Raw genomic sequence first — 25,730 nt, forward strand, 5'->3', positions numbered from 1 at the left:
TAAATGAATCGCCGCCCATTGCGATGCCTTGGGGGGAGAGCTTGTGCCCAGAGGCAAATCATAAAGAGTCGACGACTTGGGCTTCGCCAGCAAATGAAAATCCTCTTTCATCATGCTCTGTGCTGGCGCAAGGAACCATCACAGATAACACCCCTGAATGAACTTTTGGGAAAAGCGGATCAGAGCCGAGTCGACGACGATCTTTATTTGGCAGCTCCAATTTCAATTGGCCAATCAGGAATTCCACCGAGCACTCGCAGAAACAAAGCCAGCCTGGAGGAAATATCCAATTGACCCGAGAACGAGGAGAACGATGCTCCAACAAATTAGCGAAGAGACAACCCCTGCATTCAGCCGATTCCGGTCGCCCGCTCCGGCACGAGATCGACTCTCCGGAAGTTGGACCGTGGCAGATCAATCACCAGTTCGTCACCCAAGCGAGTGGGGAAACTTGAATAAATTCAGTGGACAACCGCCTGGCTATAAGTGATTTTTCTTGCCATGCGATAAGATTTGAAGGATTGATTACTAGAATGGTTGCGCTTCCGAGAACTCTCGCAGTTTTGCTTTCAGCCCTCATCGCAGCAAATGCTGAGAAGGCTCATCAATGGGGCCCAAGTGAGTGGAAGGGGCTCGTAACATTTGGAAATAGCTACACCGACGATTCCCGGCTTGGGTATTTCGCGAGTAATAATGGGACGGCACCACCGGTCGGTTGGAAACAGCCCGTTGTAAGTCTCGCCGCCACCACCACCACCACCTGAGTTTCACAAGAGCGCTAACCATCTCAAAGAGCAATGACTCGGCGTCTGGAGGGTATACCTGGGGACACTTTGCGTCGCAAATCGCGAATTTGACTCGTTACAATTATGCCGTCTCGGGGGCTGTGTGTTCGAACGAGATTTCACCGCGGACATTCGACACCATCAATGCCCCGTTCCCTTCGGTTTTGGAATATGAGATTCCTGCATTTCTTGCGGATAGCAAACATACAGAGCCAAATGGGGACGATTTTATCAATATCGGGCCGAATGAGACCGTCTATGCTATATGGATTGGAACGAATGACGTGGGTAACAATGCTTTTCTCACGGATTCTCAGGTCAAAGGGGCCGTTATTCCCGACTTCATCGAGTGTGTCTATGAAGCCCTTGACGCGGTCTACGCCAATGGGGGCCGACACTTTGTGATCATGAACCTGGCGCCGTTGCAGCTGGCTCCACAGTATGCGACTCCTGAGAACGGTGGGCTGAATTCAACAAGCGGATACCCAGATAAAGGGGCCAACATCACGGAGATTAGCTATCGGATGTGGGAGACTGTGGTTACAGCCAACGATGTGTTCCATTACAAGACAGCGTATGAGTCGAAAATTGCAAATCGGTACCCGGGGGCGCAGCTTGCGGTGATGGATATGTATGGCTTGGTATGTTCCTTTTTTTTTGTTTGCTTCCTTTTCCTTCTACCCCACCTTCCATCACCTTGGTTAGTTTCGACATTTCAGGGATTCGCTGACAGTGTAGATCTCCGATATTTGGCATAACCCAACCGAATATCTAGCTTCGCCAAGCAACGTCACTGGATACGTCAAGCACTGCGATGAGGCTACTGGGGACTGCGAGCGGCTTCCGAACGAGGAAGCCTTTCTTTGGTTTGATGAGCTGCATCCTTCTGAGCGTGTTGACAAGGTTATCGGGAGAGAATTTGTCAATCTCGTTTCAGGAAACAACAGCCGCTGGGCAGCGTACTGGTAGGGCAATATAAGCCGAGACCAAGTCGTAATCTCGCACCGTTGGAAGACCCATGGACATACCTGCAGCACGAAAAAAATGATAAATACTGATTCTCAAGCCTACTTTCGGGATTGGATTACTCACACAGCCTTATTTGCTTTACCGTAGGGATCCCCTGAGCGTGGACGCTTTGGGGGCGAAGGAGCGGGCCGGACCAATCAAGAGGCCATCTCCCCCAACATCGCCAACAAGGCAGACCCAGCGTCAGCCTGGGTCCTCTCTATGCTGTTCCCAGTGCAATGCCGCGCATCTCCACTGAAACGCTAAGCACTATCGTAGTATGAGCCCTGTCGTGGAAAAGGGAGGGTTATATATGCCTTGTCTTTTCCCATATCCCCAATACATTGCAGTAAACCCAATGTCAACACCAACAAGTCATGCATGGCGCTCTCCCTCCAGCAACAAGCTCCAGTGCAACCACGATGGCCCTTAGCAATCCGGAATGAGACCATCACGACAGCCGAGCCAGAGACGGTCATCACAGTCCGCAACAGTCCCGAGCCATGGCATCCACTCGACTACACTGTCGCCCACGAGAACGGAGCAACCCTATTCACAGTCAACGGAAATCCATGGGGTCTTGCGCAACGCCGCATCTTCCGCGATGCATCGGGCCTCCCTCTATTCGAACTACGGAGTCGGTGGTATGACTCGTCTACGCTCGAGCTCAAGCTCCCCGGCGGGGCAGCAACCAGTGAAACGCTACTATCAGCAAAATGTCGCGTAGCAGTCCAAGCGCCTAGGGCTGTGCTTCGGTTCCGCAATTCATGCATACCACTAAATGCGAGAAGACCCACGCAGAAATATAAGAGCAAAAAGACGCTAACGGATACCCTGATGCGGCCGTCCACCGTCGACCCTGAAACAACCATGGAGATTTACTCGCTGGACGTGGACAACTTTGCTCAAGTTGCTGTTGTAGATGGTCAGCAGGTTGCGAATATTGACCGAGTCACCGATCCGGGGGAGTTGGCGCAGGGCCAGAAACCACCGTTTCGGTTTCGGCCTATGTGGAGGGTTAGGGTTGCGAGGGGCGTGGACTTAGCTCTAGTGAGTTGAGACCTGATCTGTTCCATTTATGCTTAGCGAGCGTGTTTCTGACCGGAGTTTGTTTGGCTGGTTAGATGGCGGTTGCAGTGGTAATTGTTGGGCAGCAGGCTGCTGGCGACGGCCTGGTGGATCAGTGACGCCAAATTGGTGTATATCCAGGCATGCAGGTGCCATGGGTATTGGAAACAGACTGCTTGGGTTGTCTCCATTACCACGTTTGAGTTGGTTCGTGCACTGCCCACTGGCACCCTGCGGAGTTCTCGCTTCCAGTGAGGCAGTGACGGCTTCGGGATTTTGTACTATATTCTGATTCGGTCTTTGTATGGTCTTCTGACATTGAACCCATGTATTAGTTATCAATTGTGGCTTCATGACCGAAATTAAGGAGTGTCAACCGCACATGAGAATTGCTTCCCCCTCGGAGAAGACAACAGGTTGAAACTCGCAAGCGCTGATGGCAGGGCTGTGCACGGGATGACGGGTCCAACCGCCTGCGAGCAAATGGTGCGTGCGGAGCGAGGCGGGCTGCCATTCCTGGCTCCAATCTTATTCTTCGCTTTTCTTTCTGCCTTCCAACCTTCTTAGTGCGTTCTCCGCGTTCCACTTGGTGCTCCATGATGACTCGCGGCGCCGGCCTCACCGAGGCCACCCACGATGGGCCGTCCCCAGTAATTCTCGAGCAATCTCATTGATGACATCCTGTCTCTGGTAAGACCTAAGGAGCTGCGCTGACCTCCAGCCCCCCACTTTTACAACCCGAATTGGCTGGGTTGTAAGGGGCCAATCTCAGCCTCAGGGCGTCAGGAAAACAGCTGGGTCAATCCACCTTGAATCATGGGTAACAACTGGCAACTAGAAAGGGGTTTTCTCTCTTCCTCCGTAGACGATCTCCTTGAGAAGCGACCACCACCCGGAAGGGAGTCCTGGGCTTAAAATGGTCGGATTCCGCACTCGACGTACCGTTCTACCGCCTGACAAAGCATTGACGTTTTCTGTCATACAACATGACAATACAGCACTGGACGGGGCCCAGAGACATACTGCGGGTTCATGGAATTTGAGGTGAAGTTGCGAGCAGGGTTGATTATAATTCATAAATTTCCTATTCGAGCATAATACTTCTCCGTACCAACTGTCTTGCAGCGAAAGCATCAGAGGCCACGCGTGGCCAGACCCTGGACGATTTAAATCACAGCATTTTCCTCAAATACCAAACACAACTGAAGTCGTTACGTTTTAATATACCACTGTAGCAGCTGGTCCTTGCCCAGGTTGCCTTGGATGCAGAGCGGTTCAATCTTCGACGGAATTTTTCAATGTCCATTCTATTACTGAGCCTCGCTCCAACTGCGTTAGAAGAAAGCGACGCTGGCCATTTGACCAACAACTGTCCAGTGCTGTATCCATAGATACTTGCCAGAAGAGATCCTGCATAAAACAAGATGGTGACTTGGGGATACCACGTCCCATGAATCTATCTAGGGAAGTCAGGACTTCGTTAAGCCTTTCAAGATTTACGAAGCTTCTCCTTTCGTTACATTAGTCTTATTGCGCCGGAGAAGTTGAAATTGATGTTCGCTTAATACTTCGTACAGATTGGAACTACTCAGAAGGGATCATCTGGCAGGGTTACTGTGCCATCTAGCTGTTTTGATTTGACAAGAAATTTGAGCGCGCTTACGGCTTCAACATCCTCTGATCTAGCAGCCACTGAGACGCGAACAGATGCGCCTACTAGCTCAGGCTAGCAGCACCCTACGACGACTGATAGCCAAGACGTTGGTGGAGCATTAAATGCAGCTGTGAAGGTTGGACTAGGTGCTAGAATAGCTGAGTCCAATATATACGCGCTGGGAAAAGGCATACAACGCCCGTAGAGTCCCCAACAATCGATCTATTGAATTGATTAAGGCCCAGTATACAAAATATACAATAATTACGATCTCGGAAAATTATCCAATCGAAGAAACCCCCCAGTGCTGTATTTACAGAGGGTACTTGCCAGAAGAGGCCGGAACAAAACCACACTGATTCTGGGTGATCATAAGCGCTACATTGTACATGACGCGGCTTTCTTCTGAAGTGCCGCCTGGTGTACCTCCCTTATTATGAAACGTGAACAAGCCGCCCCTTTGAATAAGGAGAACCGACAATCTGATGGATCCATCAACAGGCGTCTATTCCGATTTAGGAATCGCGCGATCGGGGCCGATCTTGCCCCACTTTGCTGATGGTGAATGGTTGGCGCTCGATTCCTGAGCTGATGTGTCACTGGTGCCGACAATTGATAGATCTTATATGCTTCTTGTAAGTTGTTCCGGTTCAGACTTGTGTCGAATTCAGGAGGAGGTAGGCTACCACCATTCCTATCTCAGATTAATGATTCAGCGCGCGCTTTGATCCTATAGTACTGTTTTGTATGGAACACGAACGTAAGCGTTCGTGCCTGCCATACAACTAGTAGCGGGATGTAAACAGGGGTAAAATTTCTTACAATGCACTATTATAGCTTATGCAAGGGGCACGTATGTATGTTAATGTATTCGGCAACTAGATTTGATTAGTTAAGTAAAATAAGACCCCCGGGTACCCCTCGATGGCCCCCTTTTGCAAACTCATCTGTGTTTTGTCAAATGAATTATATCTACAACCGAGGCTCCGACTTGTCTTAGGTGGAAAATTGTAAGCACCCACTTTTCATCATGGAAGATGGAGAGAAGCCAGTCTTCGCGAATGAAGATATCTACCCTTTGCACGCTTTGGATAACAACCCCGAGTGGGTGGCTTGGGTTATGCGGTTTAACGACGTGCTTGATGCTCAAAAGTTGAATGATTCCCTATCCAGGCTGTTAGAAATTGGCGACTGGCGGAAACTCGGTGGTCGGATACGATGCAAGGTTTGCATGAGTTGAACATGCCCTCAACGCCTTGGACATCAAGCGCTGACCTTTTATACAGGGCAAGAACAAATGGGAGATTCATGTTCAAAGATCACCCACCAAGACAGAGAATATCTCTTTCTCACATGATTATCATGATATGGCAATTCAAGATCATTCTATTGCGAGGCATCTCCCAAAGCAGAGTGATGGTCCATCAACTCAACCGATCTTGAATGAATTCCGACAGTTTGCTGCCAAAACGAAGTTTCCCAAATTCGAAGAGCTTACGAAAGAGGATATTGCCCCGTTATTCTTGCATGTCACTTCCTTCTGTGACGCGACTATCGTATCTTTAGTCTGGCCTCATGTGCTGATGGATGCTCTGGGTGGTCAAGCCCTCCTCGCTGCATGGTCCTCGGTTTTGGCTGGTCGAGAAGACGAGGTACCGAATGTTGTTGGCGCACGCGAGGATATTCTGCAGCATCCTTCTATTACAGCTGATGATGAGGAGGAGTTTGTTCTTGAGAAGATTCGACTGACCGGCCTCAGCTTGCTCATTTTTAAGGTGCGATTTTTGTGGGACATGGTGATGGATGGCCCTAGAGAACGTCGAGCCATATTCATTCCCAAATCTATCTACGAGGAAATCAAGGCTCGGACACTGCAGGATATTATCGCAAACACCCCAGAGACTAAGCCTGTCCCCTTCGTTAGCGAGACCGACATTCTTACAGCGTGGGCGACACGTGCTATTGCACTCTCCGAGCCGAATTCGCGCTCTGTTGTTGTTCTGAATTTATTCAACCTTCGCTTCAAGATACCATTACTGCTTCGTTCAACCGGAGTTTTTCTCCAGAATATGATCTTGGGGTCATTCGCATTGCTTTCCCCAAAGGTTGCTAGGGGTCCAGCCGGGCCTATTGCAGTCGAACATCGTCGATATGTAGCTGAGCAAGGAACAGAACAGCAAAGCCGGAAATCCTTAAAGTCGATGATGGCAGATATCGAAGCAGATCGGTCTCCGAGGATCTTGTTCGGGAAATCCGATAGCATTTGCCTGCTCTTCAACAATCTAATCAAAGCGGAGTTGATGCAGGCAGCCAAATTTGGCCCGGCAGTTATTACCCAAGGCGAAAAGACTGAGATGCGGAAGAATCCTCTGGGAGCAATGGCTAATTATTATTATGAGTTTCTCCACAATGATTACAAGGGATTTAACTGTTTTTGGATGCTGGGGAAAGACAAGGCAGAGAATTACTGGCTTATGGGCAAGCTCCTGCCTCGAGCATGGGATGTCATTGAAGAGAATCTGCTTGACATGACAGTCTACCCAGAAGCCACGGGGGAATAAGGTATGGTGGCCAGAGGGTGGGATACCAGGAGTTTCAACCCCCTCTCGGCTAGCAGCAAAACAGCATCTTTCGGGGCCCAAAACTTCAGTATATATAGAAAGTGAATCCCTTTTGCTGTCTTGAATACTAGGGGCTCCTCTTACTAGTACCTACCTATTGGCGGCGCGGCATGGCCGGCTCATGGACGTCCATATGGTGATCTCGAAACAACCCCGAATTTCCAAGCCACCGGATGTGCCCCGGGCCTCCAATCGAACCGAATCTCATACTTTTTCAACTTGCGAAGACTCAGTCTCACAGTTGATACTGCCTGTTCTTCATCATTGGTGGCTCTAGTCGGTGGCTGCAGATTGAATATAACCCCTGATTACTTTGTGACCATGTCAGCCTCTCAATGAGTACATCCCATACATCGCTATTCCATTGGTACAAGGAGTATAATTACGCTCACAGGGAATCCAAATCCCTAATTCAGGCCGTCTATAAGACTACTGCCACTGTTTCCAAAGTAAACACTTGTATACACAGGATGTCTTCTAGAAAAGCCTGACCATTTTGCTATCCAACAAACTGTGCCGCACCTTGTGCCGCATTCACGCCACAGAAATCGCAGCCTATTTCAATATATAAACTGCCTGATAAGGCTGACTCGACTGCTGAGCCTTTAGTTTATTAAAAAATAATTCTCAGTGAGCTCTCAGAGACTTTTCTGTTTTCTTTGTGGGCTCACATCTTGAGGCACTTCGTTTGCTCCCACCCTCCTTCCCACAACACATCCTTCCAGCTTATCCTGGAATTCCTTCCTCGCACCATCTACTTCCTTCCTTCATCTATCTCATCCAAACTTCATTTTTCTTTCGCTGTATACCACGAGCTCGCTCTTTTCCCTCCCTTCTGACTCGTTTCTCCCCGCTGAGCGATTCAAACCACAGTCAAATCTGCTCGTCATGGCTACGCGAAGCACTCTGCTCTCCATTTTCAATCATGTTGTGCTCCCTCCTGAACTACCTGGAAAAGCAGATGCACAAAGTGATACTGTCGAGAAGGAGTTGATTTGCCGTTTGATGGCTGCAGTGACGGTTATGAAAACCAAGTCTGAAGACGACTTGTTATCCACTTGGCAGATGATCGAAAACACACTGAAAACATCATCTCTTTCAAATGAGGATGGGATATGCAACAAGTCAGTGCTTATCAGAGAGTTTAAGAAGCTTTCCCCAGAGAGCGCTCTTATTCTTCGCGTCCGAGAGCAAAATGCAGGCCTTCTCATCCGCAGAGAGAGGTGAGCTATTCTTGTCGACTTCCTGCTATTTTTTCTGACAGTACATGACGGCTAGCACTTCTGGTGTACGAAGCGGTGACGAAACAAGTTTCATTTTCGAAGCGTTCGAGACGTCTCCCTCTGCCGAACAAACTCTCGCCGCCAAAGGCGCCCTGCAATGGGATTTTCCCGGGGTTGCGGTTTCGGTTCCCGCCGTCGTCTTCGAGGATCGCGTTTTCCAAGAAAGCCTCGCCGCGTTCATTGAAAAAGCGAGCGTCGAGTACTTGGACTTGTTTGTTACCAAGGTACGGAAAGCCGGGGTGGAGGTGTCCGAGACTCGTGATACTTCAGATCCATCCATCATTACTCAGTTTTTGATCACTCTACTGGAAGTAAACGGCGAGCGTCTTTGTTTACCAGTATTGCGAAAGCGCGTCAACGATGATGTCTGCTGGGACTCGGCTAAGACTCCCTGGCGTCGCAGTCCTTTCTGGCTTGTCTTAAGAGTGTGTGTCCAACGCTTGCTATATCTACATCTTGGTAGCGCGGTTGGACGCATACAATACAAGGCCCTCATGTGCTTGTTTTTGGCGAATTTGCTCAATGACAGTATGAGCGAGCTGAACTCAGAAAAGTATCATCTATTGAAGGTGAAACTATGCCGACGCCTCGCAAAACTCGACTCCGAAAAGGGTTACCTGAGCGGCACACGTCAAGCTGCCCAGGCGTACAAGCATGCTCTCGGAGTGATTGAACCTCATTGCACCAAATCAATTGACCTTGCCACCGCGGACGAAGAGAGAGAATGGAAGGCCTGGAAACAAGACTTTCAACGCCGGGTCCCAAGGCTGCCTTCATCTGCTTCTCCGGACGACACTAAGCTGACCCTCCCAAGTAGCATCGGGTACTTCAGAGGGATCCTAAAGCCTCGCCAACTCGAACCCGCGCCGGCAAAAGGGATAGATCCGAATAATCTCAGAGAAATTGCGATGAAAAGCACCAGTAAACAGTTCGCAGATCTTATAGAAATCTATTCATCGCTTGCAGCTCGAGAGGCCGTCATAGGGTTGATGCCTTCTGAAATTCCATCCACGATCGAGGGTTGTAAGACCGAATGCATCGAACTCGCAAATACAATATCGGACTATATTAGTGCTGTTGGAGACAAATACGATGGAAACTCTGAGCAGATGAGCATGTTCATTATGAACGTATTCACCATATGGGAGAAAATGGACAGATGCGCCTTGGAAGCTTATCCCCTGCTCAAAGACTATCATCCATGGTTTGAACCAGAGATTCTCGACGTCTTACTTCTAGAGCGCTGGAAGCATATGAAGCGTGTGCATACTATACAGTCCCATATTCACACGCGCTGTATCCAGGCTAAGCGAGGTAAAATGACCATCTTCGCGAATCCAGCACCGGGATGCTTCGCTGAGATGTATTTTGAAACTGCCGATGCCCTCAATCTCCAAGCACTGCAGCTACAAATTTTAATGGACTCAGAGAACTCGAATGAGAAGAAGAAAAGTGAATTGCGATCGATCAATGACCAATTCGATAGTCTGACTGAGAAGCTTAGACTAACTTCTTGCACTTTATTGAGGAACGAAGATGGGACACATGACATTCGCGGGTGTAATCATTGTTACTATATGCGGTCTCGACGGCGCCTTGAGGTCCATGTTCATGAAGACTTCCTTCCGGTCGGGCACGAAAGGCTCGCCCAGCAGAAGGCTGTTGTCTTTGAGCTACGAACACCGAGGGCATTTTCTGCGTATCGTCAGGCCACCTGGGATATAGTCAACGCATTATGCTCCATGCCCGATTCTTCGAGCGCGGATAGACCAGAAGTCTTGCTTGCTCAGTACTCCCAACTCAAATCTTACTATCGTAACCCAGTTTCTGCAAGCTTCTGCCTAGCGTCACGTACAAAATCCTTTTTAGGAACACATTACAGCCATCGAGGGCTTCCTGCTTCTGCCACTGATGTCTTACTTCCGCACGGTCTGAGATACTCATACTATGATTCAGAGCGCCATCTGTGGTTCAGTGACTACCCAATGCAGCTTACCCTCGTCCACCATTTTGCTTTTAGCATCCCCAAAGAGTTTCCATTTTCAGCACTATACTCTTCCTCTCTATTTGCTGCTGACGGAGACGGGCCCTCCTCTTACGAGGTGGTGGCAAGTATCGGGCAGTGTCCGTCGGAACTAACTGTTCATGAGTACATGGCCCACCAGGGTCTGATGGGCGGAAGAAACAGACGATGGTTGTCTATTCTGGCCGAACTTGGGTCTTCGAATATTAACTTTAGCTTACAAGATACCATGGTTCTTTTCCACCACCTTGTATTACAGGCAGGCCCTAGGCTAGAGCATGATAGCATGCGAGCCGTCCACTCTATGTTCAGGGATCGTGCATTTTGCAAAAGATTGTCAGAACAGATTTGTCGGCATGTTGAATCGATAGCCACGAATTGGCGAGAGACGAGCTACATGGAGACTTTATTGACACTGTCTCTTCGACTGTTTTTAATCGGCCATTTAGAATCTCGTATTGATTCAAAGAAGCTCGTCTTGAGGATTCGGCAAATAACTCTGAATTGGGTCACCCTGCTACGAAGTGAAACACGACAAGCCGAGGATATCACACAGTCAGATAGGGCTGCGAGGTACTGCTTTCTTTCAGCACTTCTATGTCGCAGGACCTTCTTCCCTTGGCTTACTAGCCAGACATCCCTCGACTTGGAAAGCATGAAATGTTTCTTCGAGGCATCTTTGGCCATGCAAGAGAGCTTGGTTGTAGACTTGAGCAAATTCAGCACCATAACACGTAACATGCTTATTCGCGATATTAAGATGGTGGCTCGTATGTCAGTGCTACTGCGAACAGGGGTTATGAAATACCCCATGAGCATCGGAGCCGCTATTGACGCCGCCTGGCCTGGAGCGGATGGCAAGGGGAGGGCTTACAACTCATGGAGGCTTTTACTCGCCCCGCATGAGGACTGGGCCATGTCAATAACTATTCCCTTAGAGGGAAGTCGACCACAAACTCTATATTTCCATATTCTCGAGGGCCATTTGGTTGTTGATGGGAAGACAATTGGGAAGCTTCCGGCTGATATCCGCGATTCGCATATTCTCAAGGAGCTTTTTGGCAATCAGCGCCTGTTTGCTCTCCCGTCCAACCTTCCCGGCATGGACCATGTCCTCCTGAATCGTGCAGACGAACACCAAATTCATCTGGGCTACAGGGCCGGGAAGCTGGTCATACAGGCTCGTGCGTTTAGAACTGTGCTGGAGCTGGTACCACGGGAGGTATTCGGAGATGGCCCTGCGTTTGACCTTCCATATTCCCTCATTTCTGATTGCATTCACTGGGCCGACCTGAGTACCGGTAGAGTTGAAATCAGGCCTAAGCCACGTATCTGGAAAAGAAGAGATGGTAACTGGAGTATCGATATCCGAGCCAGAAAGGCCCACCGAACGAATGCGCAGCGAGATACACTGAGCTTAATTGACCCATTCTCACAACTAGCACAAATGATCTCTCGAATTTTCCTTCACTTTGAACATCCTGCCCGTCTTACCATTCAGCAGAGTTCAAATGGCATCTCTGTCGATCTGAAGCGAATGGACTTGACTTTCTTTGTTACAAGAGCGGGTCAGCTCAAATGCCAGCAGCTTGGAGCCATTGTTGATCGTAATCAAGACCCAGGAACTTTGTATGGCCTCCAAAGTATGCTCGTGTTGAAGGACATCAACGACTGGTCTCAGCGCAGCATCATCATCCCCCTCGGAAAAGCCCGTTATCGGCGTCATCGCAGCCATGTGCTCCTTGAAATTGAACACACAGGCAACTACATGAGATACACCATCAATACAGTGCTTCAACGTCTCGAGTGTCCAGCTGATCCGCAACTTCTGTATTCAAAGGCTTACTTGCACGCGCTCACATCTCACTTACTACCAGATCCACTGACAGGCCGAACTGGAACTCAAGAAGCTCTTGCCTGTTTACAGTCCGGATACTGCCAGCCATGGCAACCTCTTAGGCCCGATCCCATTAGCATTTTAGTGTCGATTGCTGAACTTACACCACGCAGAAAGTATTACCCCAAGGACAAGCGGTGCCAGCAGATCGTATCATGGGACTCACATTTGACAGCGAATATCCAACACGAGGGATTTCAAGTTGCCGTTGAGGTCATTATCAAGAAGTCTCAGAGATTGAGTCAGTTTAGTGGAGATGTGCCAAATTCCATACTGCCTGAGATACCGAAAAATACTGTTCATCTCTGCGAAAGGGCACAATGGCGACGATCACTATTCGAATCTTCTGACACTTTATCTGAGAAGCCTGTCCAGCCTAAGGATACTCCATATGTTTCACGGGATGGTTGGGCTGCGCCTGAGAAAGTACGTAACTTGCGTGAAATCGTGACATTGCTCCGCAAACAACCGGCTTCCATACACACTACGCGTGATATTGTCGGCCTGCTCGAAAAGTGGGAATTAATCGGCGGTTATATGAACACATCTACTCTTCATGACATTGGAAACTACTTGAATGCTGACCTTGCTGGGGAATGGGGTGGCCTGATTAATCTGTGCCGAGAGTCGAAGGCTGAAGAGGTGTACAGTCTTATGTTCCAGCTGGGCATAATAGCGTTCGGAGAACGGGTCGATATGACGGCACTACGGATCATTGTATCCTTCTTCATCATTCGCGAGCTTAAAGTCTTGGAGCTACCACAATACCCATCTTTCGTGGGTTTCCGCGAAGGCGAGTTGCCTACCACCGACAACCTGCTACCGATCATAAGGATATCATACCAACTACAGAGACCGTCGAAGATTTCGAAAAAGCGAAAAGGTAGTGTTCCTCATGAAAACAGGAGATTCGGGTACGATGTTAATTGCGAAAAAGAGGGAGTGGCATTGGCAGAATTTTTGGCCCTGCAATGGCCTTGTCCAGAACCGTCCGTTGAAGGGTTCGAGCCAAACACCGTGGACCTCCACGAGGCCATGAAAGCCCTACTACCAGAGTGGCAACGTATGTATCGGAATGCCCAACTACAGCGCCATCTCGTCAGGGTCCAAACAATTCTGAATCACCATTACGCAGTCGCAAACGACGTGCCCGTACTGCCGGCTTATTTGAATCGCTCTCAAAAGGATATACTAGGTACTCGGCCAAAACCCTATTTCTTCTATCCACGCCTAGGGGAGGACCTCGTAGGGAAAGAGGCACTCGATTTTGCCAAATATTCAGGTACTCTCGGGGAGAATATCATTACACCGCATGCTGGAGCACTGGCTGTTCCTAGTGATTCTAAGACAGAGACGCCGCAATCCCCGACCCGCGAAATCGTTGATCTCGAGAGACTTGTCTCTAGATTTGGCCAGTCTGACTGTTCAGTGAGAAATAGGTATTCCCATAATTTGCAACAAAGCATCACAGCACTCAAGTCAGTCAAGCAAGAGCTAGATCACGGACACACTCCTCAACTCAACACAACCAAGGAAAGACTTAAGCTTGATGGCGATGTTAAGGCATCCCGTGAAAGGGTGGACATGTACCATCATCTCATCGTTAAATCTCTGTCTGTGCACGATACAAGTTTTAGGTGGTTATCCAAAGGCGGCCTTTGGCCCCGTTTGACCCCAACCACACTACTACAACAGTTGCGGTCAATATCACTGCATGATCTTGGTCCAGGAATGAGTCAAATGTTTATATCATACGCTCTGGCAATTACCGAATTGCAGAAGTTCTTAAGGTTGAGAGAAGCTACTGTGAAACGAGATGAGACGAAGCTACATCAGGAGCGTATAGACCCTGGCCATGTCAACTGGGACCCGAGCGATTTCCCCGACTGGGTATTACTGGAGATTGATGCGAATATCCGAATAAGACAAGACCAAATCACCGTCGCTTTCGAAATGATCTCTCCTACTTCTGGTTCGAATTCCGTCCTACAAATGAACATGGGACAAGGGAAAACTTCCGTCATCATGCCCATGGTCGCAGCCGTTTTGGCGAATGGACAAATGCTTAACAGGCTCCTAGTACCGAAGGCGCTATTAACACAGGCCGCCCTGATTTTACAGTCACGTCTTGGAGGACTCCTAGGACGCGAGCTCATTCACATCCCATTTTCGCGCCGAACCCAAACACCCGTAAGCCTTATCGAAGATTACCGTGGACTGCATTCGGACATGTTAGAGACCGCAGGCGTAATACTAGGGATCCCTGAACACATACTGTCGTTCAAACTTAATGGACTGCAGCGGCTTGCAGATTCGAAACTGACTGAGGCGGTCCAGATGGTCGAAACCCAGAAATGGCTAGACGAAGTCAGTCGTGATGTCCTTGACGAATGTGACTTCACATTGGCGGTGAAGACGCAGCTGATATATCCCGGTGGTTCGCAGCATATACTTGACGGACATCCTGATAGGTGGGAGGTTGCAATGACAGTTCTTGGTCTCGTTGGCCACCATCTCAATGATCTGGCTCGGGAATATCCCAAGAGTATTGATATACTTGAACGCAATTGCACAGATTTTCCCGTCACCCATTTACTCCGAAGGGATGTCGAAGAAGCGCTGGTGCGGAAAATCGCCCAGGATATCTGCGAGAAACGGACATCGTTGTTGCCATTAGGGGAGTGCAACGAAAAGGCTAAAGATGCAATCCGAGTCTTTATTACTGAAGAAAAGGTCGAAAAGTCTATCACTAAGCGTATCACCAAGCTCTTCCCTGACAACCCCAAAGCGCGCAAGATTGTGTATTTACTGCGAGGATTGCTGGTACACGGGATATTGATTCTGTGTTTGAAAAAAAGGTGGAACGTTCAATATGGGCTGCACCATGGTCGAGATCCCATTGCCGTTCCGTTCCACGCAAAGGGAGTTCCATCAGATCAGGCTGAATGGGGCCACCCTGATGTGGCTCTTTTGTTTACGTGTCTCGCGTTCTACTATGAAGGCTTGAGCCAACAGCAGCTGAAGATAAGCCTGGAGTCAGTTTTGAAGTCGGACCACCCTGCCACGGAATACGATAAGTGGATCCAAAACTCCAATACACTGCCTGAAGGTCTACGACATTGGAACGCTCTAACTGTGGATGATGCCGGGTTAGTTGCAGAGATATGGAGACACCTACGCTTCACACCCGTTGTCATCAACCATTTCCTCAGTAACTTCGTCTTCCCTCTACACGCCAAACAGTTTGCAACCAAACTCCAGGCTTCTGGCTGGGATGTTCTTTTGAATGCTCAAAATAATGATGCCGAATGGATCCACCCAGGGGTCACAACCGGATTCAGTGGTACAAATGATAACCGCGCGCTGCTTCCACTTACCATTGAACAGTTCGATTTGCCGGGCTTGTCTCACACGAATGCTGAAGTACTCACGTACCTATTACAGACAAGAAATCGGCGGTATCGTGTCGCAACTAATGTGAATGGAAAACGGTTGGCAGAAATAGAACTGCTAGACTACCTTCACAAACAGAATATTCGTGTTCTCATCGACGCCGGCGCTTTTATCATGGAGATGAACAATATGGCAGTTGCACGCGCTTGGATACAAACAGATTTTTCCGCCAAGGGCGCAGTTTACTTTGATGAGGACAACAAACCCTGGGTGATGTATCGGAACTTCAAAAGAGTTCCACTTTTTGCCAGTCCATTTGCAGACGATATGCGCGGATGTGTGGTTTATATTGACGAAAGTCACACAAGGGGAACGGACCTGAAACTGCCTCCAGAAGCTGTAGGGGCGCTTACCCTTGGTCTGGGTCAGACGAAGGATCATACGGTTCAAGGTGAGTTGTTATATCGCGTCCAAATTGCGTCTCATGTCATAGTATGCTCATGAATCTATAGCTGCGATGAGACTGCGTCAGCTCGGCACGACACAATCAGTAACTTTCATAGCGCCTCCTGAAGTCCATCAAAGTATTTTGGACGTGTGCAACAAAACCTCCTGGGACAAATTGGATTCCTCGGACGTCGTTTCGTGGCTCCTCGACCAAACATGCGCGACAAACAAGGAGTTGCAACCTTTGTACTTTGCACAAGGCAAAGATTATTGCCAACGAATGCGGGCTGCTACAGCACACAGGAAATTCCTTTCGAGTTCAGATCACAGAAAGGCTTATCTCAAGGTTTTACAACAGCCCGAACAACAAACGTTGGAGCAGCTGTACGAGCCGACGTATGTTGAAGTCACCGCTCCCTCGCCAGAATCCAGTGCCCTGGCCGCTTGTGGGGGGCGGGTAGAGCGGTTGATAAAGGCGCTTCAACAACGGCGACAAGATTCTCAAGCTTTTGAGTCAGTTATTAGTTCGGCTCTGGAAGAGGTTGAGCAGGAACGCGAGGTAGCCTATGAGATTGAAGAAGAAAGGGAGATCCAACGTCCCCGTCGCCCCAAGGCTCACAAATTCCCAGGCCTGCATGAATCAGTGTTAAGTTTTGCTAAAGGGAACCTCCTGGGGTCGTCTAGTATATGTACGGCATCGGAAATGTTGGAGACCTCCCATATTGGAGAGAAGTACAAAATCGATGGCTCCTCATTAGTACCTCATATCTACGTGTCCGAGGAGTTCACCAAGACAATCAAGCAGAAAAAGTCGGTCGTGGATGGAACCTACATTCGTCCAGTCAATTGGATACTGTATAACACTGTCACGGAAACTGCACTGGTGGTTATTCCCGAAGAGGCCGAAATGTTGATTCCAATTATGCGCGCCTCTATTCCATTGAACACCCACCTTATCCTCTACGCAGCGCCATGGACCAAGTCGATGCTCCATTTCGATACACTTTTGTATTATTCCATTCCAGAACTCCCTGATGGATGGACACCTCCACCCTGGCTTCCTTTCGAGCTTGGTGTCCTCGCTGGCAGACTTTATTTCTCTTTTTCGGAGTACGAGGACTTACTTAGTCGGCTATACTCGCTCTCCGGAAACCCAACTGAGGAGACGGAATCGTCAAGACTTTTGGCAGTCGCCAAGAACCGTCTAAATTTCCTGCAAGAATGGTTGTCAATCCGTCGCCAGGGACAGGATATCACTGATACTCCAATGGGGTATATCTGTCAAGACTGGCCACTGCGCAGTGACCATCCTTTCTTCTCGTCGAGAGCGCCCAGGTCAGGCGGGGCGAAAGCACCTGGACTAGAGTCGCTCCAGTTCAGTGCGGCAGACGAGGAGGAGGAATACTATAGTAGTGATGACGGGATGGGCATCGATCAGATGGATGTTGATGACGATGAAGTGCCGGAAGACGATGTTGATGTGGAGTGATGAGGTTTCAGGAGGCAGCGGTACAGTGTTTTGAGTAGTATCTGCGTCATTTTTTGTTTCGTTTATTTTAATATGATTGTATCTTGCAAGTTGTTATGTGGGAAACAAAAATAAAAAAAAAAAAAATTTTTGAAAAGACCTACTTCATTAATGAGGAGGTTGTATCGAAATAATTCTTCTATCCATGATCCACCCTACGGCAGATTAAAACCTATAAGGTATTACCTATGGAACCTTCTGCAGAGTCCTTTGGGCCTCAGATTGGGCTGTTCAGTGGGGCGTTCCAGCTCAACAGTCGGGCTTAATAATTGATAGCTCTGCAGTATAAAGTGAGGTCATACCTACCCGGTTCCCCTCAATATTTTTCTTATGCTTTGCAATTGAACACATATTCACACTATTTTTTTGCTCAAGTATAAGCAATAATTGACTGCAGCATGTCTTCAATCAAGCAGTGGACTACCTCCCTTCAGGGCTTGGATACCCTTCAATTGAGCGAAGCTCCAAAACCCACCGCAGGCAAAGGCGAGGTCCTCGTCGAGATTCGGGCCGTCTCTCTAAATTACCGCGATTTCGAAGGTACACCGTCCCAGAAAAAGCCTTAAAAAAAAGGGAGATACACGCGCTAACCAGGCACTTGCTATTAATAACAGTATGCAGCGGAGAATACAACCACCACCGCTCCGTCAGCCAGGACAAAGCCTCTCTCGTCCCCTGCTCAGATATGTGCGGGGTTATCGCGGAAGTTGGGGACGGGGTCACAAGCTGGAAAAAGGGCGACCGCGTACTTTCCACGTTCCTGCCAGACCACCAGACTGGTCAGGTAACTGAGAAGATGATGGCGACAGGGATGGGTCTTCCGCAGTCTGGTGTTCTGGCGACGCACCGCGCTTTCCCGGAGCATGCGCTTGTAAGGGCCCCGAACTATCTGTCTGATGAGGAGGCGAGTACGCTTCCGATTGCGGCGGTGACGGCTTGGATGTCGATTAATGGGATGAGGCCAATGGGGGCGCCTGGTGGAAAGGGGGAGTATGTGCTTCTCCAGGGGACCGGGGGTGTGGCCGTTTCGGGACTGCAGATTGGGAAGGCTTCTGGGGCGAAGGGTTTGTCCCATCTTTTATTTTTCTTCCTTGTTGGTGCTTATATTAATTTCATATTTAGTGATTATTACGTCTTCGTCGGATGAAAAGCTGGAGATGGCGAAGAAGCTAGGCGCCGACTACACCATCAACTACCGCACGAACCCGAACTGGGAGGAGGACGTAATGCGCTTGACGGACCAGCATGGAGCAGATATTATCCTGGAAACAGGTGGAGCGCAGACACTCAAGAAGAGCTTCGACTGCATCGCCTGGGGCGGGTTGATTGATTGCATTGGATACCTGTCTGGAAAAGTGGACGCGCCTGAAGATAGGACAAACGTGAATCTTCTGGCCCTACGTCGCAATGTAACACTGAAGGGAATCATCAATGGTCCCAGGGATCGGTTTGAGGAAATGAATGCGTTTTACGAGAAGCACAACATCAAACCTGTGGTAAACCGGGTTTTCTCGTTCAAGGAGGCACCAGAGGCTTTCAAGTTCCTGGCCAACGGCTCGCATTTTGGTAAAGTTGTTATCAAGACTACATAATGGCCCTATATCCAGATATGAAATAATGACAATTCTTCCATACTGAACCAATCATCGTCTTGTTATGTCTGGAAGGATCCTTAAGAACTATTCAGGACACCATCACCCTTGGCCTGGGTAAGGTCCTCACCCAATTCCTGCCCCCCAACGACCAAAGGCTTGCAATCCTGCAGCACAAACAACATCCTTGTCCACTCCTTTTCCTGCGGATTGCGCCAGCCATGCATGGTGGCCCTCTGCACAGCAACATCACCCCTCTTCAACACCCTCGTCTCGCCAGAGTCAAGAATCATTTCAATCTCCCCCTCAAGAACAACCCCATAATCCAAACTCTGCGTCCGGTGCATAAGCGGTGCAGACTTTGGCGCAAAGTCGACCTCGCGCACCACGGTTCCACCCTTTTTAACCAAACCCAGGGTACCCGAGGCTGCGACGCGCTCGTGTGCTTTCAGATCGGCATCGCCGTTGAGATCGGCGGGGAATTCAGAGGTGGTGTAGGCCACGGTGAAGGCCATGGAATTGTTCTCGAATGACGACCATTCCGCCGGGTTTTCAACTTGGACGATTGCTTTCCCAGAGGCGTTGTGGCCGGTGATGTAGCGATTCACGCCGGGGAGAGATGAGAGTTGGCCGGGATTTGGCGTTGAAGTCATATTTGGGGTTACGTGTTCGATAGGTTAAGGCTTCAATGTAGAATACTAAAGTGAGCAAGAGAGAAGGAGAGTTTTACGTGTACGACGGGAGTGAGATGCCCCTCACTAAACCTGCGGTCAGAACAAGGCATGTCGGGTGGCTTCCAAGGTTGCATATAAGCTGCAGAGTGCAGACGCGCAGTTCGATGGCCGTATCAACTTCTTGTGCGACAGTTAACAATATGGCCACCGGGTTAGTCGTATTGAAAATTAAATACGAGCATCATGATTATTCTTCACGGAGGTGATTGAATGTCACAATTCAACTATAACTCTATTGGTAATCTTCCTGCTTCGGAGCTCCATTCCGAATCCATGATGATAGTGACTCTTACTAGAAATGCCAAAATAAGACACTGTAAGGGTCAGTATCTAGCTTACCTATTTGGGAATCCACGAAGCCATCGATAGAAACCCTGGATAATCTCTATCTCGACGATAGCTAGCAGGCGTAATTATCCATCCCATCGCTCCGTTTCATGCTACTTTTGACCTTATCTTATAGAACATTTAAAGGCGCTTGCCCACATTTCTGATTCCCGACCAAAGAGCATCAGGCTTGATCCTTTATATTGGTCCGTATGCTGAAGTCCTTCCTAGCCCCTCGGCATCGTCTCGTCAATAAGGGTGCGAGCGGCCCGCTTTCGGGACAATTCTACCGCCACCACCACCACCGAAACACGGTTCGGCGTAAAAGGGACGGCCACTCAGGCCGCAACGGAACAAAGTCTGAACTTTGCCCTGGGCGTCTGCCTCGGCCGCTCGGGGGACAACCGCGGAGTAGGTTGTGCTTGGTAGGAACAGAGGCAAACGGGCGGGTGTGCTGAGAGATAAATTATCGGGAAAGAGCGGCGAGCAATATCGCAAAGCCCGGGGAGTTCCCCAGAAAGTTATCGACTCTCAGCCGTAAATCGTAGTTACTCAATACTCGGTAGATTACATATCTGTGGTCGGAGATCTGATCTCCACGATAGTTGCTGCTTGCCCACGCGGGAATGCGGATCTTGGAGTCGGCACGAAGGGTGGACACGGATGGAATGCCGACCAGGATCGGAGAAAGCGACGAAGTGCCTTGGTAAGAGGTGCGAGGTGCCGACTGGGCAGTGGACAGGAAGGGAACAGCCTCGGAAAGAGGGGCGAAGGCAGCTCAGAAATCCAGAAATTCGGCATACCTGATTGATCCTAGTGCGCTGGAGCTTCCCCCGCAGTACGCTGTCCCCGGTTAGTTTGGCTTCTCCTTAGCCGAATCTATTCCAGCGCTCTTTGCTCTGCGGTTCCTCAACAAGACTTTGTTTTATACCCTCATCTTCCCTCCCCTCCTCTCGTCTCTTCTTCAGCTTCTGAACCTTTCAGCGACCGACTGAACTCATACCTGTCGCAACCATGGTCTTCAAACCCGCTGCCGTTGCTGGCACACTGCCTCCAATCCCGGACAACATCCCCATCAGCGAGTTCATGCTCACAGAAGGCAATGGCCGCTACTCCTTGCCCAAGGCGAGACACCCATTTACCTGCGGACTCACTGGGAAAACATACTCCACGCTTGAAGTCAAGGAACGGGTGGATTACCTGTCACGCGCGCTCGCGAAGCTACTTGGCTGGCAGCCCAACAGCGGCACCGAATGGGACAAGACACTTTGCGTTTTCAGTTTGAACACGGTACGTAGCCGACCTCTTATCTCGAAACCTTTGACAGCCAGCTTACTAGGAATGTTCCTTACGTTAGATTGACACATTACCCCTTGCGTGGGCGACCCACTCGCTGGGCGGCCTCGTCTCCCCCGCTAACGCAGCGTATTCTGTAGCGGAACTGCGACACCAGATCTTGGACGCAAAGCCGAAGGCCTTGTTTACTTGCGTCCCGCTTCTTTCCACGGCGTTGGAAGCGGCCTCCGCGGCGGGTTTCCCCAAAGAGCGCATCTACTTGATCGATGTTCTACCAGAGAGCGGGAAGATTCCGACGGAGTACAAAACGCTCTCACAACTTGTTGAGGCTGGGAAATCGCTGCCGAAGGTGGAGAAGGTCAGCTGGCGTGCCGGGGAGGCAGCGCGTCGGACTGCGTTTTTGTGCTACTCTAGTGGAACGTCCGGGTTGCCGGTGAGTGCTTAAACCGACGACGACACCGCGGCGGATGCGGATATTCGAATTGGGCTGACAATGTGGCTGAAGAAAGGGGTGATGATCTCTCACCGGAATGTCATCGCGAACGTTCTGCAGATCACAGCCCTTGAGAAAACGTGGCGCGACAAGCAGAAGACTGCCGACGGCAACTACTATACCGATGTCTTGCTCGGCCTTCTTCCGCAGAGTCACATCTACGGATTGATCGTTATGTGCCATGCCGGTCCATTCAGGGGTGATCAGGTTATAGTCCTTCCCAAATTCGAGCTACGGACGTATATGGCGGCCGTTCAGAACTTCAAGATCTCGACTTTGTTTGTGGTAAGCACAGCCGGGTTTCCAATGTACGTTCCAGTTCTAACCAGCTGTAGGTGCCACCAATCATTATCAACATGCTTCGGACTCCGGAAGTCTGCGGCCAATACGACTTTAGCTCCGCGCGGTCGCTTTTCACTGGCGCGGCACCCCTCGGTAAAGAAACTGCTCTCGACTTCCAGAAGGCATATCCGAATGTCGCAATCCGACAGGCATATGGTGGGTGACTTTCTCCGGGGGTACGCTCTGTTCGTACTAACATGATCGCTAGGTCTTACTGAGACCGCAACTGTCGCTACTGCTACACACTTTGATGATATCGTTTTTGGCTCTTCTGGCTGGCTTGTGCCCGGGGCTGAGGCCCGTATCGTGACCCCGGATGGTGAGGAAGTGACTACTTACGACACACCCGGTGAGCTTTGGATCCGAAGCCCGAGTGTCGTCTTGGGCTATCTCAACAATGAGAAGGCCACGAAGGAGACTTTCACCGACGGATGGATGCACACTGGTGACGAAGCCATCATCCGGAAGAGCCCCAAGGGCGTCGAGCACGTGTACATTGTCGACCGCATCAAGGAATTGATCAAGGTTAAGGTTTGTAGCCAGATAAAACATGTTACCTACCGCATTGACTAATCCTTTTTCTTCCCAGGGCCACCAAGTCGCACCAGCCGAGCTTGAAGCTCACCTTCTCACCCACCCAGCTGTGGCCGACTGCGCTGTCATCGCCATCCCCGATGATTCCGCGGGTGAAATCCCCAAGGCTGTCGTGGCGAAATCACCCGAGGCAGGTTCAGACGACGAGGCAACAATCAAGTCCATTATCAAATACGTACAGGACCACAAGGCGCGACACAAGTGGTTGAAGGGTGGCGTGCGGTTTATCGACGCTGTCCCGAAGAGCCCCAGTGGGAAGATCTTGCGCCGACTCATTAGAGACCAGGAGGCGGCGATGCGCAGACAGGCTGGCGCCAAGCTGTAAATCCATGCATGTGAAGGGGCGAGGCAATTGGATTTTTGGAGGTTTCTTTTGATCTGGATGCGTTTTTGCGTGTATATATTTATGCAGGTTATACATAGAATTTCCGCTGCGGAAATGCGCACTCGGCGCTGATTAATAGTTTTTTATGCCTACTTTCGCTGTTTGCAGTGTTTGATGGAAGCGCGGGGAAGAAATGAATTTCTAAGCGGGGTGATCTAAAAATTTAATAACCCAGCTTGGCTTGACAAAAAAGATTTGAAGCTTTTCAAGCTTTTTACACCTTCATATCCCATTCTTTAATATTTTCCACATTTACGAAGCCCCTCCTCCCCCTCTACAATGTCCTCCTCAAACCCCAACCACCGCAACGAAGAAGAGGACGCCTACATTGGCGCCGACGAAGCAGAGGAGGTCATCAGCGGCGATGAGGACCACCCGATGGACTCAGACGACGAAGGCGGCGCGGACGGCGACCAGGAAATGAACTACGAGCAAGAAGAAATTGAACTGCAGAACGACTCCGCCGCGCACTTTGACAGCCACAACGATTCGATCTTCTGCATCGCGCAGCACCCAATTCACAACACCATTGTCGTGACGGGCTCGGGTGATGACACTGCGTACTTATTTGACTCGACGCCGAACTCGGAGCGGCCAGTGTTGCCAGCGAGCTACGAGAGTGACCCGCAGCCGCGCAAGGAGCGTGGCCCGCTAAAGCCGTTGGTGAAGATGGATGGGCATAGCGATAGTGTGAATGCGGTTGCGTTTACGGAGCCGCGCGGGGAGTATGTGGCTACGGCGGGGCTGGATGGGAAGTTGAGGGCTTGGAGGGATACGACGAAGAAACTGGATGGTACGGCGTGGGGGTTTGTAGGTGAAGTGCAGGAGGTGGAGGAGATTAACTGGGTTGCTGTTTGTCCCGCCGGTTCTGGTGACGAGGAGAAGGAGAATGTTGTCGCGCTTGGTGGAAATGATGGCAGTGCGTGGGTGTTCCGGATTAACCACAAGGATGCGTCGGAGCCTGTTTCGATTGTACAGAGTTTCTTCCAGCATACGGCTCCTTGTACGGCTGGTGCGTGGACGCCTGATGGGAACTTGCTTGCGACGGTGTCCGAGGACGGGAGCTTCTATGTTTACGATGTGTTTGGGGCTGCGGCCGCGGCGGGAGTGTCATACTCTGCTGGAACGAGTGCTGTTGTTGGGATGACGGCTGAGGATCAACGATTTGCTGTCGATGGTGGTCTGTATTCCGTTGCGATTGCGCCGGGCGGTGGCTTCGCAGCTGTTGGTGGTGCTGAGGGACACATCAAGATTGTCGGTCTTCCTCGTCTCGGATCTAGTGGTTCAGCTGGCCCCGGTGCCGGTGCTGGTGCATCATCAAAGGCAAAGGGCCGGTCGGCTGCACAGACATCTGCCGCGACAGCGGGTATGCTTCTCGCATCGCTCCAGCCGCAATCCGACGGCGTCGAGACCCTCTCGTTCTCTGCGCCTCCATTGACACTCCTCGCGGCTGGCTCGGTTGATGGCTCAATTGCCCTGTTTGACACTGCACACCGGTTCGCTGTCCGCCGGCACATCAAGGAGGCCCATGAGGGCGCTGTCGTTAAGGTCGAATTCCTACAGAGTCGCTCAGCGGCTGCCCCTTCAGTCCGCCCTAGCCCCTTGGCATCCGGTACTACAGCCCACCGATCATTCCTCCTCACCTCCGTTGGCATTGATGGCGTCGTCAGGCGCTGGGATGCTCGTGGTGGAACCACTGCGGCTGGTCAAGGAATGCTGAACGAATGGAGGGGCCACTTGGGTCTCACAGAGAACGAAGATGGGGAACAGGCCGGTGGAATCATGGGCTTTGTTCAGGGTTTTGATGGAAAGAGGGTTGTCACAGCCGGCGATGATGGCATTTCATTGGTTTTTGAAGAATAAGGTACTCTTGCATTTGTGGGTTTGGTTAATGCGTACATAGACAAATGATGATGTCCCAATTCATATATTATATATAATACAACCATCAGGATTGGTTGGGATATATATCCATCTACTCCACCCCTTGGGTGCCATAATCTGGAGAACTGGTAAAATCTACTTGTGTCACAAAGGAAACGGTAGTTTTGATACACAAAAACAATGCTATGTACAGTGACAAGTCAAACGCCGTGTGTAGAGCTAGGGGTCATGCCCGCGGGATAACCAGACAATTCCCGGTCAAACAGCCCTTCTATAATATCTCATAGCCTCCACGCATATTGTCTCAGGAGCGATTTCTGCCTTCAAAAGAAAATATTGCAGAATCCCTGCCGGTGAAAACCCAGGGTATCTTTCG

General features: G+C 50.0%; 8 protein-coding genes across 8 annotated transcripts; 7 read left to right on the forward strand and 1 right to left on the reverse strand.

Moving 5' to 3' along the window:
* Positions 1–533: 533 nt before the first annotated feature.
* On the forward strand, positions 534–1,754 carry ASPVEDRAFT_30745 (SGNH/GDSL hydrolase family protein; the record flags this gene model as incomplete). Its single annotated transcript, XM_040810384.1, has 3 exons — positions 534–731; positions 794–1,426; positions 1,524–1,754. 3 exons carry the CDS (start codon positions 534–536, stop codon positions 1,752–1,754), a joined length of 1,062 nt encoding a protein of 353 aa, XP_040670039.1.
* A 136-nt stretch (positions 1,755–1,890) lies between these two features.
* ASPVEDRAFT_778854 (uncharacterized protein) lies at positions 1,891–2,863 on the forward strand. Its single transcript, XM_040816456.1, has one exon. It carries the CDS (start codon positions 2,175–2,177, stop codon positions 2,850–2,852), a length of 678 nt encoding a protein of 225 aa, XP_040670040.1. The 5' UTR covers positions 1,891–2,174; the 3' UTR covers positions 2,853–2,863.
* Positions 2,864–5,545: 2,682 nt separating this feature from the next.
* ASPVEDRAFT_30747 (uncharacterized protein) lies at positions 5,546–7,076 on the forward strand (the record flags this gene model as incomplete). The annotated part of the gene is made up of 2 exons (XM_040810385.1): positions 5,546–5,740; positions 5,802–7,076. 2 exons carry the CDS (start codon positions 5,546–5,548, stop codon positions 7,074–7,076), a joined length of 1,470 nt encoding a protein of 489 aa, XP_040670041.1.
* Positions 7,077–8,024: 948 nt separating this feature from the next.
* Positions 8,025–17,668, forward strand: ASPVEDRAFT_136431 (uncharacterized protein; the record flags this gene model as incomplete). Its single annotated transcript, XM_040807291.1, has 3 exons — positions 8,025–8,359; positions 8,433–16,183; positions 16,245–17,668. 3 exons carry the CDS (start codon positions 8,025–8,027, stop codon positions 17,666–17,668), a joined length of 9,510 nt encoding a protein of 3,169 aa, XP_040670042.1.
* A 383-nt stretch (positions 17,669–18,051) lies between these two features.
* On the forward strand, positions 18,052–19,773 carry ASPVEDRAFT_43754 (zinc-dependent alcohol dehydrogenase family protein). Its single transcript, XM_040812894.1, has 3 exons — positions 18,052–18,247; positions 18,322–18,771; positions 18,830–19,773. The coding sequence occupies exons 1-3, from the start codon at positions 18,106–18,108 to the stop codon at positions 19,297–19,299; spliced, it is 1,062 nt and encodes a 353-aa protein (XP_040670043.1). The 5' UTR covers positions 18,052–18,105; the 3' UTR covers positions 19,300–19,773.
* On the reverse strand, positions 19,380–19,814 carry ASPVEDRAFT_135855 (cupin domain-containing protein; the record flags this gene model as incomplete). The annotated part of the gene is made up of 1 exon (XM_040807246.1): positions 19,380–19,814. One exon carries the CDS (start codon positions 19,812–19,814, stop codon positions 19,380–19,382), a length of 435 nt encoding a protein of 144 aa, XP_040670044.1.
* A 1,560-nt stretch (positions 19,815–21,374) lies between these two features.
* On the forward strand, positions 21,375–23,410 carry ASPVEDRAFT_85686 (acyl--CoA ligase; the record flags this gene model as incomplete). Its single annotated transcript, XM_040817730.1, has 6 exons — positions 21,375–21,650; positions 21,718–22,089; positions 22,162–22,434; positions 22,485–22,647; positions 22,700–23,022; positions 23,081–23,410. 6 exons carry the CDS (start codon positions 21,375–21,377, stop codon positions 23,408–23,410), a joined length of 1,737 nt encoding a protein of 578 aa, XP_040670045.1.
* A 234-nt stretch (positions 23,411–23,644) lies between these two features.
* Positions 23,645–25,514, forward strand: ASPVEDRAFT_43757 (uncharacterized protein). The gene has a single exon (XM_040812895.1). The coding sequence runs from the start codon at positions 23,750–23,752 to the stop codon at positions 25,331–25,333; it is 1,584 nt and encodes a 527-aa protein (XP_040670046.1). The 5' UTR covers positions 23,645–23,749; the 3' UTR covers positions 25,334–25,514.
* Positions 25,515–25,730: the final 216 nt, after the last annotated feature.

Source organism: Aspergillus versicolor (genome assembly GCF_001890125.1).
Source record: "Aspergillus versicolor CBS 583.65 unplaced genomic scaffold ASPVEscaffold_7, whole genome shotgun sequence".
NCBI lineage: Eukaryota > Fungi > Ascomycota > Eurotiomycetes > Eurotiales > Aspergillaceae > Aspergillus > Aspergillus versicolor.

Excerpts from the sequence above, each read along its gene's own strand:
- ASPVEDRAFT_778854 (XM_040816456.1), top strand. The coding sequence starts at position 2,175 with ATGGCGCTCTCCCTCCAGCAACAAGCTCCAGTGCAACCACGATGGCCC.
- ASPVEDRAFT_43757 (XM_040812895.1), top strand. The coding sequence starts at position 23,750 with ATGTCCTCCTCAAACCCCAACCACCGCAACGAAGAAGAGGACGCCTAC.
- ASPVEDRAFT_43754 (XM_040812894.1), top strand. The coding sequence starts at position 18,106 with ATGTCTTCAATCAAGCAGTGGACTACCTCCCTTCAGGGCTTGGATACC. Across the intron at positions 18,248-18,321 it reads AAATTACCGCGATTTCGAAG|TATGCAGCGGAGAATACAAC; the intron begins GTACACCGTCCC and ends TATTAATAACAG. Across the intron at positions 18,772-18,829 it reads GAAGGCTTCTGGGGCGAAGG|TGATTATTACGTCTTCGTCG; the intron begins GTTTGTCCCATC and ends TTTCATATTTAG.